This window comes from Eptesicus fuscus, chromosome 15, assembly GCF_027574615.1.
Source record: "Eptesicus fuscus isolate TK198812 chromosome 15, DD_ASM_mEF_20220401, whole genome shotgun sequence".
Taxonomy (NCBI): Eukaryota; Metazoa; Chordata; class Mammalia; order Chiroptera; family Vespertilionidae; genus Eptesicus; species Eptesicus fuscus.
In genome coordinates, this window is record NC_072487.1 from 64607954 (window position 1) to 64627077 (window position 19124).

Consider the following 19124-nt stretch of genomic DNA (forward strand, 5'->3'; position numbering starts at 1 on the left):
TTCTCACTGGTTCCCATGCTCCGGTCCTGCCGCCCTGTGATCCACCTTCATCCCCTCCCAAGAACCCTCCCTTGACATCTCATTGCTGTTAGAAGAAAATCTAGCCTACTGACATTGGCTCTAGAGCTCTGCATAACTAGCTCCTACCCTATCCGGCACCATTCTCTCCATCATTGGTACACTTCCTCCGCTCTGGTCTCCCTTCCAGTTCTTTCCTGCCTCATAGTCCCGAACTGGCTCTTCCTCTGGTCTTTGCAGAGCCAGCTTCTTCTGATTTCAAGTTTAATGTTACATCCTCAAAGAGGCTTTCCCTGATCACCCTAAGGGAACGTCTCCCAGTTATTCTGTGTCACAACACCCTTTTAATCTCCTTTGTAACATTTACCATAATCGGTAAATACCTTGCTTGTTCACCCATTAATATGTGAATTGATTTTCCCACTCAATACATTGTGAGCACAAGTTCAGGATACACTTCTCTTTTTTTCTTCTTCTGCATTTCTTTTTGTCTTGTTCACCAGAGTATTTCTAGATCGGTGCTTAATACATTTCCGATGAGTGAATGACTCCTCCTAGCACAGAACGAGTAGCCCAAACAAGTATGCACGCTTTATAGCTGGCAAAACGGAAGTTTAGAGAGGTTGATTGCTGCCTTCGGTCACATAGGCTGGAAGTAGGGCACCAGGCCCACTAGATCATGGACTTTTCCCATAAGACCATTTCACCTTGAAGGGAGACAGACTCGGGGTTGGAAGCCCGGCTTAGCTGATTCATAGACTAATTATCCAACATGTAGGCAGATGGCAGACATCCCAAGGTTCTTGTCTCTAAACAATTAGTGCTTTCCGAGCTGGGTTGACTCAGTAGTCATTCAGTCGCCCTGCAGACTGAAGGGTCCCAGGTTCGATTCCGGTCAATGGCACATGCCTGGGTTGCAGGGTTGATTGATACCCGGTGGGGGGCGCACAGGAGGCAGTCAATCAATGATTCTCCTCATTGATGTTTCTCTCTCTCTCTCCCTCTCTCTCTCCTCTCTGAAATCAATGAAAATATATCTTTAAAAAATAAAGAAAGAAGTAGTGCTGCCAGTATGTGGCTCAGGATTACATCCAATTACAAATTCTGGGCTGCACTTGAGGCACTGCACACACCCAATAAACACCCAACGGCCGTAAGAAAAGTGCAGCGATTGTGTGAAAAAGGAAATCAGACCCACAGGCCTGAGAGCAGGCTTGCTCTCCCAGGACCCTCTTCAGGGCTGTTCTAATTTAGGCCTAATGGAATGGGAAAGATGTTGTTTCTAGTTCCCTTACACTAATGTGGCCTAATTTGGAAGATTTTGCCATTCCGGAGTTCCTGACTGATGCCCGAGAGCAGACCCTGATTATTGCCATCATTTAAAATACTGCCTTGGCCATTGATCAAAAGCTGGCAGCGAGACACCATTTCTGTGAGTTCAGGAGGCAAGTTCCTGGAGAGGGAGCCCGGTGACATGAGAATCCAGGTTGGGAAGTCAGAGGGCAGTGTTGTGGCTGGGAAGACAGGCCCTTGGATTTCCAGCTAGCCGACTGTAGGTCCCTTGCTGACCCTCACCTGTCTCCTCTGTAGGGCGTGATTTGGTTCTGATGGTGGCCCTCGAGTCAGAGGGTTTGCATCTGATGTCAGGTCTGCTGCTGATGTGTGGTGAGGACCTTGTCAAGGCCCTTTTCTTTGGGTCTTGGTTTGTCATCTGCATAAGGACAGGTTTGAATCCAGCTCTGATATTTCCTCTTTCTGTGCCTTTTCCAGAGAAACAATTTCCCCTTTAGGACTGGGTTTCTATACCCTCCAGCCCTAGGAAGCTAGCATGAAATCAGCATGGCTACTTCAAAACAGTTCTACAAAGAGCATCTTAGACCTAAAGGCCCGGATTTCTCAGGGGCACTCGAGGAGTCGAGTGGCCATTCCTGTCACAGCCCTAGAAGCTGGGTACACATTTCAATGACAGGTACCCACTCCAATGAAGGAGGCTCTTCAAGAGGGCAAAGTCAGGGAAGCAGGTTGAGGAGTGGTGCTCCTCTGAGAATCTAGAAGTTCTGAGCACTGAACCCCAAGGACATAGTACTTTCCTGGCCTTATCAGAAGACGAGGTTTAGGAAAATCAGGCATGTCCCAATGTCTTTTGAGCATTTACTGTGGGGCAGGCTTTGGCTCATCACTTTATATACATTGTTTTGTTTGACCTTGAGTCCTATGAGATAGATATTATGACCTTCATTATACAGAGGAGACAGAAAGTAGAGACACAAAGCTAAGTGACTTGTCCAAGGTTATACAGCTAGAAAGACCACGGTTGAACACAGTACTCTATTGTTAAACTCCTAATAAGCATAACAATAAAAATAATAAAAGTTGCAGAAGTTCAGCTTGGCCGGTGTGTCTCAGTGGTTGAGCGTCAACCCTTGAACTAGGAGGTCATGGTTTGATTCCTGGTCAGGGCACATGCTGGGGCTGTGGGCTCGATCTCCAGTGGGGGGCATGCAGGAGACAGCTGATCAATGATTCTCTATCATCATTGATGTTTCTATCCCTCTCTCTCTCTGAAATCAATAAAAACATAAAAAAGAAAAAAAAAAAGACCACAAGTGAAGACTGGTCTTAGTGAATTAAAAAAAAAGTTGAAGAAGTTCAGTAAGCAGTTGTGGACATTTCTCTGGACTTGAGGTCTAAATAAATGTCTATGAATTCTAGTTCTTTCATTTATTTGGCGATCTTGGGCAAATCATTGGACTTATTTGAGTGGCAGTGTGTTAACATATGAAGTGGAGGCAATCATTCCTTCTACTTTATATTATAAAAGTAAAGGGGATAATGTGCATGAATTATTTAGCATTGGTGCCTGGCATATAACAAGTGCTCAGTAAATGTTAGTCACGATTATTGTTATTACTACCTTCCCCCCAGAGTGGTTGCAAAGCTTAGCTGAGATAATGGTTGGGAAACCTCCGTGTCTTTTGCACCTATCAGTAAATCCCCTTTGTTACAATTATAGCAACCTAAGGGAGAGAGTTATTTGTGAAGCTCTGGCTCCATTCCTCCCCTCAATGGTTAAAATTCTTTGATTTGCAGCCAACACTGATGACGAGCAAGGGTTTGACTGGGTGCCCACTGTGAATGACGTCCTACAGCAGATCTCCAAAAACTGCAACAGATGCTTTTCTGAGCTTATTTTTAGACCAGAAGGTCTCTGAAGGAGGATTCTAATATTTAGCTTTATTGTTTGGGGAAGGCTATTTGTGATTAATGTGAATTTATGACTTAAGGCTTTCTCTTCCTCATCATCTTAAAAAGGTACCATGGAGGTAGATCAATTGTGTAGTTGGCAGACTTACCTCCAGACCTAAGAGTTATGTTGTTGTTTATTCCTGATTCTTGAAACAATATGCAGTCATTGTAAAAAAAATTGGAAAATGCAAACAAACAAGTATGAAGGGAAAAAACATGCAAATACCCATAAATGCAATCATTCAGAGACAAGATTGTTAATATTTTGGTGTATTTTCTTTTGGTCTTCTATTTAATACTAGAGGCCCGGTGCATGAATTCATGCACAGGAGGAGTCCAGCCAGCCTGCCCTGATGGGGGGTGGGGCGGCCCATTGAACTGGGCTGGCTGGGGGGAGGGGCCGTGAACAGTTGGCCGGCTGGCCCCACCCCCTGGTCGAACTCCCAGTCCAGGGGACAATTTGCATATTAGCCTTTTATTATATAAGACTAGAGAGGCCCAATGCATGAAATTCGTGAATGGGTAGGGTCCCTAGGCCTGGCCAGCTATCAGGGCCGACCTGTGGGGCAACAGGTGGGGTGATAGGGGGGCCCCTGCTGGCACCTGCTTTGGCCAGCCTGGCGCCACCTGCTTGCCAGCCCTGCCCCCTGCTGCTGCCACCGATCGCCTCCCTCTGCAGGGCAACTGGTGGGGCAATTGGGGGGGCCCCCCGTTGGCACCTGCCTTGGCTAGCCTGGGACCTATGGGCTGGGGGCAGCTCCTGCATTGAGCATCTGCCTCCTTGTGGTCAGTGTGCATCATAGTGACCGGTCATTCCGCTGGTCGTTCTGCTGTTTGGTCGATTTGCATATTAGGCCTTTATTATATAGGATATATAGTCACACATTGTTTTACATAATACACAGTCATGTAACCTATTTTTAAATTTAGAGTAGTTTTATGTACATAGCAAAAAGAGAGGAAAGTACATATACCCCCTTGCCCCAAAACATGCATAGCCTTACTCATCATCAACATCCTCATCAGAGAGTACATTTGTTACAATTAATGAACCTATATTGAAACATCATATTCACCCAAAGTCGATATGGTTCACTCTTGGTGCTGTACATTCTGTGGGTTTAGACAAATGTATAATACACATATCCATCATTATAATATTATTCAGAGCATTTTCACTGCCCTAAAATTCCTCAGTGTCCCACCTATTCATCCTTCCCTGCCCCCTCCCACAAAAACTGGCAACCACTGATCTGTTTATTGTCTCCATAGTTTTTGCCTTTTTCAGAATGTCATATAATTGGAATCATACAGTATGCAGCCTTTTCAAATTGGCTTCTTTCACTCAGTGATATACATTTAAGACCATGTCTTTTCATGGCTTGATAGCTAATTGTTTTTAAAATATATTTTTATTTATTTTAGAGAGAGGGAGGGAGAGGAATAGAGAGATAGAAACATCAATCAGCCGCCTCCCACACCCCTGCTCTGGACTTGAGGTCTACCACCAGGGCATGTGCCCTGCCTGAACAGGAATCAAACCGTGACCTCCTGGTTCATGGGCCGACCCTCAACCACTGAGCCACAATGGCCAGGCCAGCTAATTTTTTTTTTTTTTAGTATTAAATAATATTCTGTTGTCTGGATGTGCCACAGTTTATTTATCCATTCACCTACTAATGAACATCTTGACTGCTTCCAAGTTTTGGCAATTATGAATAAAGTTGCTGTAAACATCTGTGTGCAGGTTTTGGCGTGCACATACATTTTCAGCTCCTTTAGGTAAGTACCAAGGAGCATAACTACTGGATCATATGGTGAGTCTTCCAAAGTAGTGTGGCATTTTGCCTTTCCACAAGTTATAAATAAGAGTTCCTGTTGCTCTACATACTGGTCCTCCTTGGGTGCAGTGTGTCCAGATTTTGATCATTCAAAGAGATGTATAGTGTAACCCATTTTTTCACAAAGAGTTCCCTTCGTGGGTATCATTTTTTATAGACGTATAGTAGTCCAACCTAGGGAGTCCATAGGCCACAAAGTATTTAACCTATCCCTTATTATCAGTTTAGATTTTTTCTAATATTCACTATTATCAATAACATTTCGATGCACATTTTTGTACATAAATCTTTATTTACACCTGCTTATTTATTTCCCTTGGATATATTCTTGAAAGTGGAAGTGAGTCAAAAGAGTACAAGCATTTTTCAGGACCCACAGTAGAAGCGTGGATGATCCTGTGTGAGGCCCAGAGCTGGCCTAGATCACTTTGGCAAGGTCTTCTAGTCTGGGAAGGTTCTATCGCTTTACATTCCTACCAACAGCGTGAGGCACTCCCTTGCCAGCAACAAGTATTACCAGTTGTTTTAAATGTTTGCCAAACCAATAGGTTAAACAATGATAACTCGTTATCTCAACCTGCAAATCTCTGATTACTTAAGTTGAATGTACAGTACAGGTATTTCATGCTTCGAATTTCCCTGTGAGTTGTCTGTTAGTGTCCTTTTCCGGGCAGACTTTGTTAATAGTGGCCCTAATAATCCTAAGGTTGATGCCAAACCTTGAATTTAGCCACATCTGATATGTGGCTGGGCTCCGGCAGGATTAGAAATAGTCCATGTCAGCACTGCTGTCTCAATGAAACCAGAAGGGGCAAAGTTTTCGTGTTTTACTGGAATCTGAGAGATGAAGTTATTTTGCTGAGCCACATCTATTATATTATTATGCCTTCCTTTCTTACTCCCCAAGCTTCTCTTTTCTTCCATTCTGCTCTAGCAGGAGAGCTAGAGTTGGTGTGCATGGATCCTTTCTTTCAGTATGTGTTCATCAGCCCCCTACTCTGTGCTGCACAGTGGCCACATGAAAGGACTGTGGGGTCTAGAGAAGAGCCTGGGCTTTGAAGTTGGGCAGATCTTGGGCAAGTCCCTTAACCTTTCCGAAGCTCGGTTTCCTTTTCTTTTAAGTACCGGTGATAGCCCTCCCTTTGGGGAATAAATGCTTTACCAATGCAAAATTCCTGGAACAGTGTCTGTCCCATCATACGATTCCATTTAGTTCAATAAACAATTCTTGAGCCACTTCTGTGTATTTGACACGGTGCTAGGTGCTGAGTGTACAAAGAGGAATCAGATGGGGCCCTTTGCCTTACAGGAGAAAAGGTCAGGCTGCTCATGGACTCCGACAAGGCCCTCCCTGACCCCTGCTGTTCTGTGGCCGCTCATTAAGTCCTGGGCCCACGTGTCGTGGGTGGGTTGACAGCTCTCTTTAGAGGCCTGAGCCTTAGCTGCAATTCTGGAGCAACAGGAAGTGCCAGGCAACATTTAGTTACACAGAGTCACGACTATAATTTTTATTTTCTCTTTTCTTCTTAACATCGTATCATAAGCATTTTTCTTTTATAGGACAGTTGTTAAGGGAACCGCTAGAGCCAGCCATCCTTACTAAGTGAGCTTGGGCAAGTGGCTTAACCTTTCTGTGCCCTATTTTCTCTATCTGTGAAACAGGAATAATAACAGTATCTACTTCCTGGGGTTTTTCTTAGAATTCAACAAAATATTTCATGTGTATCTCTTAGTTTAATGATTAGCACCTAGTAAGAGATCAATGATCTAGTATTACTAGTTGCTATATGGCCTTCTTAGCCACTCTTACAATGACTTTATATGATTAAATTGAAGATACAATACTTTTTTCTGATGTTGGATATTTAAGGTATTTCTGATTTTAAAACAGAGTAAAATATTATCCCTAAGAAAATTGTTAAAAATCATCTTGCAGTTTAGAGTTAAAGGCAGAGCAAGAAATTTAAGAATTAAATGTTGAATGAATAACATTAATACACTTAAGTTGCCTTTCAAAAGAAATTAATATCTCTGCACACATTACACAGTAATTAACCCATGGTAGAAGTATGGATGATCCCTGTGTGAGGCCCAGAGCTGGCCTGGATCACTTCGGCAAGGTCTTCTAGTCTTTCTCCAGGCAAAGAAGCTGCATCAGCAATTCTCTCCTTCTGCCAGAGAATCTTGGATGTAGCACAGCTGAAGGTCAACCCGGCATTTTCAGCTATCCCTTGGGACTACCTGGTAGGGCAACTGTCAAGTCACGTCTCCTGATGGGGAAGTTACGGGACAGGGATTCTGCTGTGGTTCTTCAGCCAGCAAGGCTCAAAGTCAGCACTGGAAGACGAACCTACACGGATCTAGCATCTTCCATGTGCCAGGCTCTATAAAAACATCCTCTACCATCCTTACTTAACTCAGCTAAGTAAGACAGAATTTATTGGTCCCATTTTATAGATGAGGAAACTGAGAGGTGTAAAGTTTCTTCTAAGGTTGCACAGCTGGCAGAGTCATGACCCAGATCTGTCTGATACAAGCTCTTCCCATAGCACACTGGATTACTTTTCAGTTTAAATCAATTTAACCAACATGGATTAACACTCACATGTATGTATTACCCCTGCTAGACTGAGAACAGAGAGAGTAGCCTAATAACAGAGACAGACCTAAGTCCCAAGTTCTAGTAGTTTTAGTAGTAGGCAGATGCATGCCTGTGAGAAGTAATAAAGCCATGTGAGAAGTTCAATTTATCTTGTGTATTTCTGAAAGCCATCCTTAATCCTTTCAGGAAGAGGCAGGGGAGAGATAGACTGATAGATCAGGGTTGTAATCAATGAATAAACAAAGGACAGTGGGAAAACGGGGATGGAGAGACTAATTCTCACTCAGAGAACCACAAAAGTCTTGGAGGATATGGTACTTTGGCTGAGGTTTGAGGAAGAGGAAGAATCAGCTAGAGAATATTGGGAGGGGCATGTTGTGTTTGTCCTGAGAGAGGTAAAAACAATCCTGATTTGTGTTTGCTAAATATTGCTCTGAAACCAGAATACCCACACCCACCTCCCTCATCTTGCCCTCCCACCCTTACATACACAGACGACCCACCAAAACATTCATACTCACAAATGAAACAAACACAGAAAATACACATAAAACACATACTAGTACACAACATACACAAATAGATAATGGCCTCCATATCATAAGCTCACACAAATTACATATAATATTCATACACGAAGACTCACAAGGCTGTTTATGCTTTTATACACAGGTATGTACATATCCTCTCCCCTCCCACCCACTACTCTTGCAGGTAAATAAATTCATTTTTTCATTAACATATATGCAGGTTCACACGCAAATCTCATCCTGCCCTTCTGGTTGGAGGCCAGTGACTAATGGGAAGCCATGCACAAAGGCAAGCATCACCTAGCGGGGCCAGGAATGGGTTGGCGGTGGGGCTGGGATTAAGCCCAGTCAGATGACAAACCCGCCCCGCCTGGCTCCCTCTGAAAGCTGCTGAGCGGAGGCTGCAGCGCCTGAGAAAGCTCTGGATCCTGGGCGGATGGTGCGAGGCTGCGCGCCAGAATTCCAACCTCATTCAGGGTTTTAGTGTCACCCAGGGTCAAACTCTGCTATCAGACCCACCCCAATCCCCGCATTAGGCTGGCGGCTCTCGGGACACAACGGGGCTGTGGCCAGGGGCTTGTTTTAGCCCAGTACACTGAGAGGAGTTAGCATTAACAAGGGTTTACTGGGGGCCAGGCACTGGGGCTAAGCCCTCTCAGAACATAATTCTTACAGCAGCTTTCTGTGTGGAGGGTGGGGTGCAGTGGGGTTAACATCCTCACTTTAGAGGTGAGAAAACTGCGCTCTGGGCACAAAACCACTCAGCACAAGACAAGGAGCTGAGGTTTCACCCATTCGGTCCTATTTTCCCCGGGGTTTTGGGGAGAGTGCGTGTGAGTCCGTCTCCCCAAAGCAGGGAGCTCTAGATGCCCTGTCCTGCATGGCACAGGGCTTGGCCCACAGCAGGTGCCTGGGGAGGGCGTGGGTCTTAGTTCAATAAGGCCCTCAACAAGGGCCTCAGTTTCCCCACCTCTGAAATGGGGATGGCAGCGCAGACCTCGCAGGGCCGAGGCCAGGCTCTCTTGGGCAGCAGAGGCAAGGCTGAACTCTACATCCTTGTTGCTGTCGCCCTCGCCCATCGCCGAGGTTCCAGCCCAGTCCCCACCCGGGTGCGGCGCGGCGCCCCATTGTTCGAGAGGGCGGGATGCTCCCGAGAGCCGAATCCCCGCCCCGGGTCGCGCTCGCCGCCCAATGGAGCAGACGACTTGGCCCGGCGCCTGCCGCGCGGGGCGCGTCCTTTGTCTGCTCCGCGGCGCCCGGTGCCCGAGGCCCGCGCCCCGCTCCGCTGGCAGACAAAGCCGCGCTGCCGCGAGCCGAATCCGCTGGAGCGGGGCTCGCGCCACCCTCCTCCAGCCTTAGCACCGCCCCCTCCTCTTGACGCCCTCTGATTGGCCTGTGAAGCTACAAAGAGGCTGGGGAGCGGCTGTGTCACGTGGGATAGCGTGGCCTTCCATTGGTCGGACGGGGCTGCCAATCGGAGAGGGCGGGCTGTCCGCGCTCGGCCGGGTCGCTCCCTCCGCGCTGGGGCCCGCCCGCGGGGCCGGCCGCCTGTCAGAGGGAGGTGGCGATGGTGCGCCGGGTGGCGTTGGCGCTGGCGGCTGCGGCGGCTTCCCTGGTCCGAGCGCAGGGAGGAGAAGATGACTGACCGGCCGAATGACTGAATGAATGAATGGCGGAGTCGAGCGCGCCATGAGGAGCCTGCCGAGCCTGGGCGGCCTCGCCCTGTTGTGCTGCGCGGCCGCCGCCGCCGCCGCCGCCGCCTCAGTAACCGCGGCGGGGAATGTCACCGGTGGCAGCGGGGCCGCGGGGCAGGTGGACGCGTCGCCGAGCCCGGGGCTGGAAGGCGAGCCCACTCACCCCTTCTCTAAGGCGACGGCTACCACGGCCCAGACCTCGAGGACCGGACCCCCGCGCGCTACCGTCCACCGACCCCTGACGGCGTCCTCTTCAGCCGGGTCCCCGGAGACCACCCCTCTTCGGGCGACGGCCGGACCCGCTCTGACCACCTCGCGGGCGCCACTCGGCCCCTCGTCGGCCGCCCCTGTGGCGGTGGAAAGCACCGCGACCACCCCTCGGGCGACGACCAGACCCGCGCCCACCACCCTCCCGGCGACCACTGGCCCGGCGCCGACTACCCCTGTGGCGACCACCGTTCCGGCGCCCACGACTCCACCGACCCCGACGCCCGTCGTCCCCCGGAGCAGCGTCCCGCCCACCCCACCTGCCACCGAGGCCCCCTCGCCGCCTCCCCCTCCCCCAGGTGAGTCCCAGCGCTTCCTCGCTCGGCCGGACCAACTCAGCGGCTGCCCATCCCTACCCCAGCCGCTGGGTCTAGGCTGGGCTGTTGGCTGGAATGGACCATTTCTGGTCCCAGAGGCTCCCCAGATCTGGACTCCCAAGGAGCGGGGCGGGGAATGGGGGGCAAGCTCCAGCTAGCCTGCTTCCCACCCCCAGCCTGGAAAGTCTTTTGTCCCCCTGGGCTGGGTGGGAGGCATCGCACCTCCTTCCAAACGGGGCTTTCTGGCCTTTGTCAGAGACCCAGAATGGGCACAAACTTTTGGGCTTGGTTCGCCCATCCTGCCTCTCCGCCTGGGTCATTTGGGGAAGTTCGAAAGCCAGTCCAATACCTCCGTCAACCACTGAGTCCAAAGCTGAGTATAAGGGGTTCCTCCCGAAGCTCCAGTTTCTTGTTCATTTCTCCTTGTTTATATAAACATCAGATGTGCGTGTGGCAGGTGGAAGGGGCTCCCGGAGCATTTTGTTTACAAATAGTAGTACAGTCCACTTGAGGCCAAGAGAAAAAAAGAGGGATATTGTGAACCCCCCACCGAAACAAGTGGATTCAGGAGGTCATTTGGGACAGGTGTGTATCTAGGTTGAGCACATTTATAAATTAGGTTAAATCCCTTCCTTGCACCATTTTTTTTTTTCTCTCTCCCTCAGATACAAGGTCAGTATGTCTGGACAAATATACAATTTAAGCAGGGATGTCCTTTTTTTTTTCCTTTCCCTTAAGCTAGAATGTTAAATTTGCTGATGCCGATAAATGCTGATTTCTGTTTGAGTCCGCATGGAAAATAAGGCTTTTCCTGCTGATTTGAAGTCTTCAAGCAAAGTCAGAGACTACTTTTATTCTCTCCCTTTTTAAAAAAAAATCTAAAATGGGCTTGGAACTAAACAAATAACACCTACCTTGTCCAAACCGTTTGCCTAGATGTACTTGACATTAATGGATCTCTGACCTAATTCTTAGGCTCAGTGATTGACTGCGGAGTCAGGTATGGACTTTGGACTGTAATTGAATTTGTGGAGTTTCTCACATGATTATTAGTCTTAATACAGTCTTGAATCTTGAGTTCAAGCTTGGCATTGCAGATTATTCACTCAAAAGAAGCCAAGATTGCATCTCTCCTAGCTTCAGGAGTGTATTAACCAGCTGGAATATAATCTTTTTTGGCCTTTGTATGGAGAGATTGACATATTATTGAGAAACAGGAAGCAAGTGGTTGAGAGTATGAATTCTGGAGAGCCTATTCGTAGGTTTGAATCCTAACCTGTGAAATGAAAGTAATAATAGTACAGTACTTTACTCTTCATAGGATTGCTGTGAAGAGTAAATAAGTTAATACATTTATAGTGCTTAGAGCAGTTCCTGGTGCAGAGTTAAGGACGGTAATAACATGTGTGTTAGTTATCCTTATGATGAGGCTGTGTGTGTGTGTGTGTGTGTGTGTGTATTATAAAACATTTGAGAAACCTAGTAGGGATCTGTGGTGATTTTTATTTGTTTTAGTAAGATATAATAGAAAAAGGATGAATTAGATCTTCTGGAATTTGAAGCACGCAGTAGCATTTAAGTAGCAAGATCATTTATTTTGAAGGGTCAGTATATGATAAATAAGTCTGTGTAACTGATGTTATTTTACTTTCATTATTTTTATGTTGTTATTTTTAAATCACAATGTAACCATTACTTGCAAAAAATATTACAAATAACCAGAGGTCCTCAAAGGACCAAGTGAAAGTCATTCCTCTATTGCCTCCAGGTTCCAGTCAGTCCCTAGAGGTTACTACTGTTAATAGTTTGATCTCTTTTCAGACATTTTTCTGGGCATATATGAACTTACACACAGAGTTTTTAAAAAATCTTGTGTGTAGCTTGGCTGGCATTGTTCAGTGGTTGAGCATTGACCTATGAACCAGGTCACAGTTTGATACCCGGTCAGGGCACCTGCTTGGATTGTGGGCTCCATCCCCAGTGGGAGGTGTGCAGGAGGCAGCCAATCGATGAATCTCTGTAATCATTGATGTTTCTAAGTGATTCTCCCCCTCCCTTCCTCTCTGAAATAAAAAAATATATATATTTTAAAAAATTAAAAAAATCCTGTGTATAAGTTCATATAAAATAGTTTTTAAAAACTTTAAATGAAATAATTCTGTATATATTATTTTGCAACTTGCTTATTCACTTAACTTTGTATCATGGGCTCCCCCACAACCCCACCCATGTTAGTACTGAGGTCTACCTTATTTATTTATTTTTAACAGTTGCCTTTTGTGTTGTAGAAATGTATCATAACTTAATTAGTCTCTTATTATGTACACTTTATAAAAAGTACAGAGAAGAATGTGTTCTTGTTGAGTCCATTATATATATATTATATTCTCTAAAACTTTGGCTGGAGTTTTATAGACTCTAAAAAATTTTAGATGAAGTAAAGCAAGACTGATTATATTTGCCATATGAATTGTTCAAGCCTTTTCAAGAACTAACATATACCTATGTCTGTGGTGGTCTTTGGGTCACAAAAGTCTTAGGAGGATGCCCAACTTTGGTAACTCTTGTGTTTTAAATTTTCTGTAGTTTGTACTTTTCTGTGAATTCACTATGGATTGCCTGTGTCTGATTCTCAGCGGCTGAACTGACTGGGCATATAAATAGGCAGTTTTAGCTTTACATTGATATAATCAGGTGCAGCCTTTTTATTTGAGCATGGGTTCTAGTTTACTTCAAACATTAAGCACATCTCTCTGACACAAGGAAAACTTCTACCTGAATTTGAGAGACCTGGTTTGGCTTGCAAAGTTGGATTCCCTGGCATTTGGGAAAATGGTTGTACAGGGCTTTTATTTTAATGCTCCTCTAAGTACTGAGTGCCTTTGATAATACATTATGTGATAGGATGGGTCTTCTGGTTGCTCTTTGAATTAATAAGAATTTCTTTCATGGAGGACTAGGTAAGAGCTCCTGCCCGCCTCTCCGTTTGGGCCCTCTTTTATTTACAGGGACACTGATCACAAACTGAAACTAATTGCCCAGTAAGTAGGCACTTTTCCTCCCACAGACCTGGCAAAACATTTGGCTGATTGGTTGGTTAGGTAGGACATTTTAAATAGGGTGAAGGGAGAGGCTGTGATACTAGAGAATAATAGTTATAACAGCAGTAAGAGACTGAGGTGATGACACATGTTTGATTTGTAAGGTTATGGGCCTTTAATGCATCTATTTGACAGAGCTGGAGCAGTTACTGTCTGCAGCTAAGGTTCCAGCGCAGATGCAAGAAAAAATGGTCCTTGCACTTTCTGTCTGATTGTGGCAGCCAAGATTGAATGCGGGGCTACGGGAGAAAAAAATATGGATCTTTAGGGCCCGATAGAACGTTACCACTACCTCCTAATAGGGCTCTACATTTCCGGAAATACTTCCATAGACTTAGCTGAAATATTTCTCCCTGTGGTTAACACAGACTGGTTCTGGTTCTGCCCTTTGGAGCCACACAGAAGAAGTCTGCTCTCTCTGTGTCATGACAGTTCTTCAGGGATTTGGGGACAGTGATCATGTTCCCTCTGAGTCTGGACTAAATACCTTCAGCTCCCTCAACTGTTCTTTATGTGACATGGTTTCAAATTCCCTCACTATCCTGGTCACCCCACTTCTGAACTTTTAAAATCTTTCTGTGTCTCTCCCAAAGTGTGGAACACAGAGCTGAACATAATACTCCAGATGTGTTCTAACTAGCTGTAGCAGAGAGGGCAGTTACCTCGTTCTTTCTGGATGCTATACTACTGTTGATGTAGTTATTCCTAATCAAGAGTAACTTTTTTGGCAGCCGCACTATGTTGTTGACTCATTGAGTCCATTAAGATAGTTAAGTCTTATTTTCTTTTTTCTTTTTTAACATGTGCTAGATGAATCTTCATTTATTCTGGAGTTGGAAATTTTTGTTGTTTTTTAAAAGTATAAGCTGAGGCATTTGCTAAACATGTAAGATTTATTATGCTAGGTTCAAGTCATCCTTTTAGATCCCAGGTCTGTCGGTGTACCCCACCCAGTTTATTCATATTCACCTACAGGGTGTTCCTATAGACAGAGTCTAAGGACAAGTTAGTGCAGGTTATTCTTACCTCATAGGGGAGAATAAATTTATGGATGTTAAACAGTTTGGAAGGAAAGGAATAATAGTTTAGATAAGTTCTCAAGGGTCTCTTCCAGCTCTGAAATTCTGTAACGATGTGGTATGCATGATTGAGGACACATTAATGCCCCCCCCCCCAATATTCTTAATCATTTATTTGTGTTCTTAATTAAGAGAATAGGCCTTGTTTAGAGTTTGAAAAATCTTTTTACTATGACACATACATAAATTATTACGAATGGATTTTATTTGAAAGGAACGTTCTGGGAATGCACCTGACTGTACTGGGGAATGTTTTCTTCATCCTAAAATTCTCTACTGCTAAGTTCAGGGTCTTATTTGCTTATAGTTATTTAAGAATATGACATTCATTTTAAGGAAATAGAAATTATTCAGATTCCAAAGGTAATGTAGGTCCATAATTGTATCCAAAACCTGTGGGGCTGGATGTATTTCACAATTTAGAATTTTTTAGGTTTTAGGAAGTTAATAAATACAACCCAGTGAAGTCTGGGGCAGTATCCTGTAATCAAGCACATTAAAATATTTGCAGCAAAATGCATATATATTCACACCAAGTAGGATAAATAAAAACTATAAATAGCCTTGAATTTTTTTCAGCTCAGGTTTTGGTGCCAAATGAATTACAGAAAAACTTTGGTTTTTGGAGCTTCTGCTATTTAGCATCAGGTCTGAGGGATTGTGGACCACTGTCATTGTAATTGCAAACACATATCGTACTCACTATGTTCCAGGCAATGTTCTAAATGCTTCACATATATGTTTCTTAATCTTCACAACAATTAGGTGTAATCAAGTTATTATTATCCTCATTTTGTAGATAAGGAATCTGAAGCTTAGAGAAGCCTAGCTGTGGCAGAGCCTGGATTCGAACCAAGTTGTTCTGGTTCCAGAATCTGTATTATTGACATTTAAAGAAGTAGCTACAGCGTCATCTTGTACACATAAAAGGTTGTGGTTTCAGTTCCTAGGTTTTGGGTTTGATCCCCGGTTAGGACACATACGGCAACTGATCGATGTTTCTCACGTCAATGTTTCACTCTTTCTCTCTCTAAAAACAACAAAAAGCAACACAACACATATCCTTGGGTGAGGATAAAAAAATAAAAAAAGGAGGAGCCATATAGTAGAGAAGAGAAGGAAAGCATTTCGCTAAAAATATTGGTTCTTGGATACTAATCTGAAGAAAAAAAAAAATCTGTTCTCTGGCATGTATTCCCTTTACTCCATTGTGCACTATTCATTCACCTCAAATTTTCTGTTTTATAACTGTGATTTTAAATTATAGCTCTAATTCTTCCTTTGATTTGATTCTAATATGGTTTGTGACAGAGAAAAACTTGACTGTAGTCATTTTAGGGCCAGGCCCAAGACATCTCAAATTCACTATATCTTATTTCTAGGCTAAATACCTAGCTTTCTGTAGAAATTCCTTAGTCTGATTAGTTTCTGGAACATAATAGTTAAACTCCAGAACATTAGTTTCAATTCTTCTGAATTATGTCCCCAGGAAGCCTTCTGGCTAGTTGAAAATTTACACATTGATATAATCTGACTAGGTCTTTTTATCTCAATTTTTTTTAAAGACCCATAAAATTAAAGTGTGCATTACTTTCATCTCAGCATTTTTAAACATGTATATATTAACTTCCAGACCTCCTGGCACCCTTATAAAAAGAATGGAAGGAAAGTATCACAGTGCTGTTTTTACTGATGGGTAAATTATGGGTAGAGAGATTACTGCTCTAGGGCACTTAATAGATCAGAAGAAAATAGAAATATAAGATTGTGTTTGGCTGAAAGACAGTGTTAGATGATATTTTTAGTTATAAATAGCTTTAGTTTATGTTTTTTTGCCTTGATCTTTATTTTTATTTATTTATTTATTTTAGATATGATATGAAAACCTTTGTTACTAATGTTGAGATCATGTTACAGACACCTCTTCTGTGGTCCCTTCGTCTTTTTTCAAGAACACATTATGGTTTATCTGTTTTTCAGTAGAAACAATTACCCTAATTGTACTGGTAACTTTAAAGGGAGATTTTCAAAAATTGTGACAAAAAAAGATAAAGATTATGTCTGAATACGTATGTGTTTGGATCACAGTAAAAGTCCACTCAAAATAATTATCCTCTTAGATGTATTTAAGTACATGTGATAAATTTGTGTCAAAATAATCCCTCTGGTAATGTCACTGTTCCACAGATCACTATTATTGTTAGGCGATATCTTTTCCTATTACTTTTTCTTCATTAAAAAAACTCGTTTGTCCCCCTTGCTAATTTTTTTTAACTTTAAACTCCTATATGTTCCTCTCACTCTTATTTCTTATTCTTAGCCTCATCCATTCTTTCATGCTCTTTAAGGAACCAAATTATTCTCTCTATTTAACAATTTACCACTTTGTCCTTCTTCAGTGCCTTCTCAAAGCTCAATTCTTCCAAGAAGTCTTTCTAGAGGAACAAAAGGTCCTTGAAGATGTCCTGGTAACAGGGTGCACAGAGTTGAACACTTTGCACTCAGAACAAAACCTGTCTTTCTCTGTGACTTTGACTTTCTTCCTTTGAATTTGTTTTTAGTCTATTTAATTTAGATTATTAAGCCCACTTGATAAGAAAATGTCATCATTTATACGGTATATAAAACATGGAATTTATTCTCCCTTTTTGAAAAAAGGAACTAGAAAAAAATGAGAGAAAAGTTTTGGTTTTGCTCTGGGGTCTTCTTTATTGCCCAGCTTCCCACCCCCCTCCCCCCAATCTATTCTCCTGAGGAACAATACAGAAAAAACTGTAATAACAGAAGTTATCTGTCTCAATTTAAAAAAAATCAAATACTTTGAATAAGTAGCAATTTTTTTCTATTTATGAATAATATGAACTGGTTTTGAGGGGTAGGTGGATTGGGGCTGTATACCAGTATAAAGGGGTTAATTTGGTTGAGAAACAAATGTTTGCTCTTTTGAATGACAAAACGTCCCCTGTAGAGATTTTATTAAAGTTAATAGTGAACAAAGTGCTTCTAATAATGAATAAATATGAGGTGTTTTATAGTTTACAAGGTGCTCTTAGAATCTCCAAGATTTTGACATCCATATTTTGTTAATTTCTGAGTATTTCTTGAATGAATAAAGGCTAAGCTTCTGTTTTCTGTTGGTACTTTTATTGGTGAATATTGACAAAATCTTTACAGGTTTTTTGTGGATTTCACATTTGATATTTTGTATTTCAAACTGTTGCCTTTTAAGTTTATCTTGTTGAATGTAAATCTTTGACTGGTTTAGCTTACCCATATTTATAGGATGGAAAATGGTATTTGGAAAAGAGGATTGCTTACTTAACATTTTATTTCCTAGGTACTATATGGGGCTGAGTGTTATGGAAAGAGCCCAGTATTCATTGAAAGTAAATGGTGATGTAGATAACAAAAGTGAACTACAGGACTTGATTGAGAGGGCTCATGTAAATCTCACTTCTTCAGATTGAAATATGATTTACCTCTCTCCTAGTGTAGGAATCTCTTTGGAATTATCTTAACATTATTTTAGTTGTAATTCCTCAAATCAATGTGTCAGTAGCAAAGAGACCTACTCTCTCACCTCTCATTTCTAATATAATATTTAACACTTTATCAGGAAAGGTAATTAATATTAATTGAGCACATATTACATGCCCAATTATTTAACAGGATTTTTTTTACACACATCATGTTATTTAATTCTTAATGCAGTAGTTAAATATTATTATCCTTACTTTATGGATGGCAAATACTCAGATTTAGAAATATAAAGTAGCTTGCTTAAACCTATCTATATATATAAAAGCCTAAGCGACCCGACAACTGAATGACTGGTTGACTGATCAACTGGTCACTATGATGTGCACTGACCACCAGGGGATAGACTCTTAACGCACAGGATTGGGCTCCCTCCTGTCTGGATCAGGCCTGTGGGGATTGGGCTCCCTCCTGTCTGGATCGGGCCTATGGGGATCAGGCTGAAACTGGCTATCCGATATCCCCTGAGGGGTCCTGGATAGCAAGAGGGTGCAGGCCGGGTTGAGGGACCCCACCGGTGCGTGAATCCGTGCACTGGGCCTCTAGTCAGGTTTATAAAGTCCTTGAGGGCAGGGACTTCTGTTTGTTTTGTTCTCAATTGTATTCCCAGTGTTCAGCATAGAATAGATTCTCAATAAATATTTGATGATTAAATGAGTAAAAAAGAAGGAATGGTTTGTAGCTATACTACAGTTGCAGTGTATTCTTAAGGAAGATAATGTAATCTCCTGGCCTCTTCCCTTATAGTTTAGAAATGAACTTTTCTCCTTCTTTCCCCCTTTATTACTTATGGCAAATAGAGTTCCTTGAAATCTAGCAAATTACATTATTTATTTATATTTTGTTACATAACTTTGTCCCTTCTATTTTTCTCAGTTAAAGGAAAGGAAGA

At 43.2% G+C, this 19124-nt stretch overlaps 1 protein-coding gene across 2 annotated transcripts in view; it reads left to right on the plus strand.

Moving 5' to 3' along the window:
- The first annotated feature begins 9766 nt into the window (after positions 1–9766).
- The window catches only part of MEGF9 (multiple EGF like domains 9), an 84918-nt gene continuing 75560 nt past the window's right edge, over positions 9767–19124 (plus strand). For both annotated transcript variants that reach the window (XM_054726928.1, XM_054726929.1), the window contains exon 1: positions 9767–10497. In XM_054726928.1, the coding sequence (XP_054582903.1) occupies positions 9903–10497 (595 nt within the window). In that variant the 5' untranslated portion in view covers positions 9767–9902. The remainder of the gene's footprint in view (positions 10498–19124) is intronic.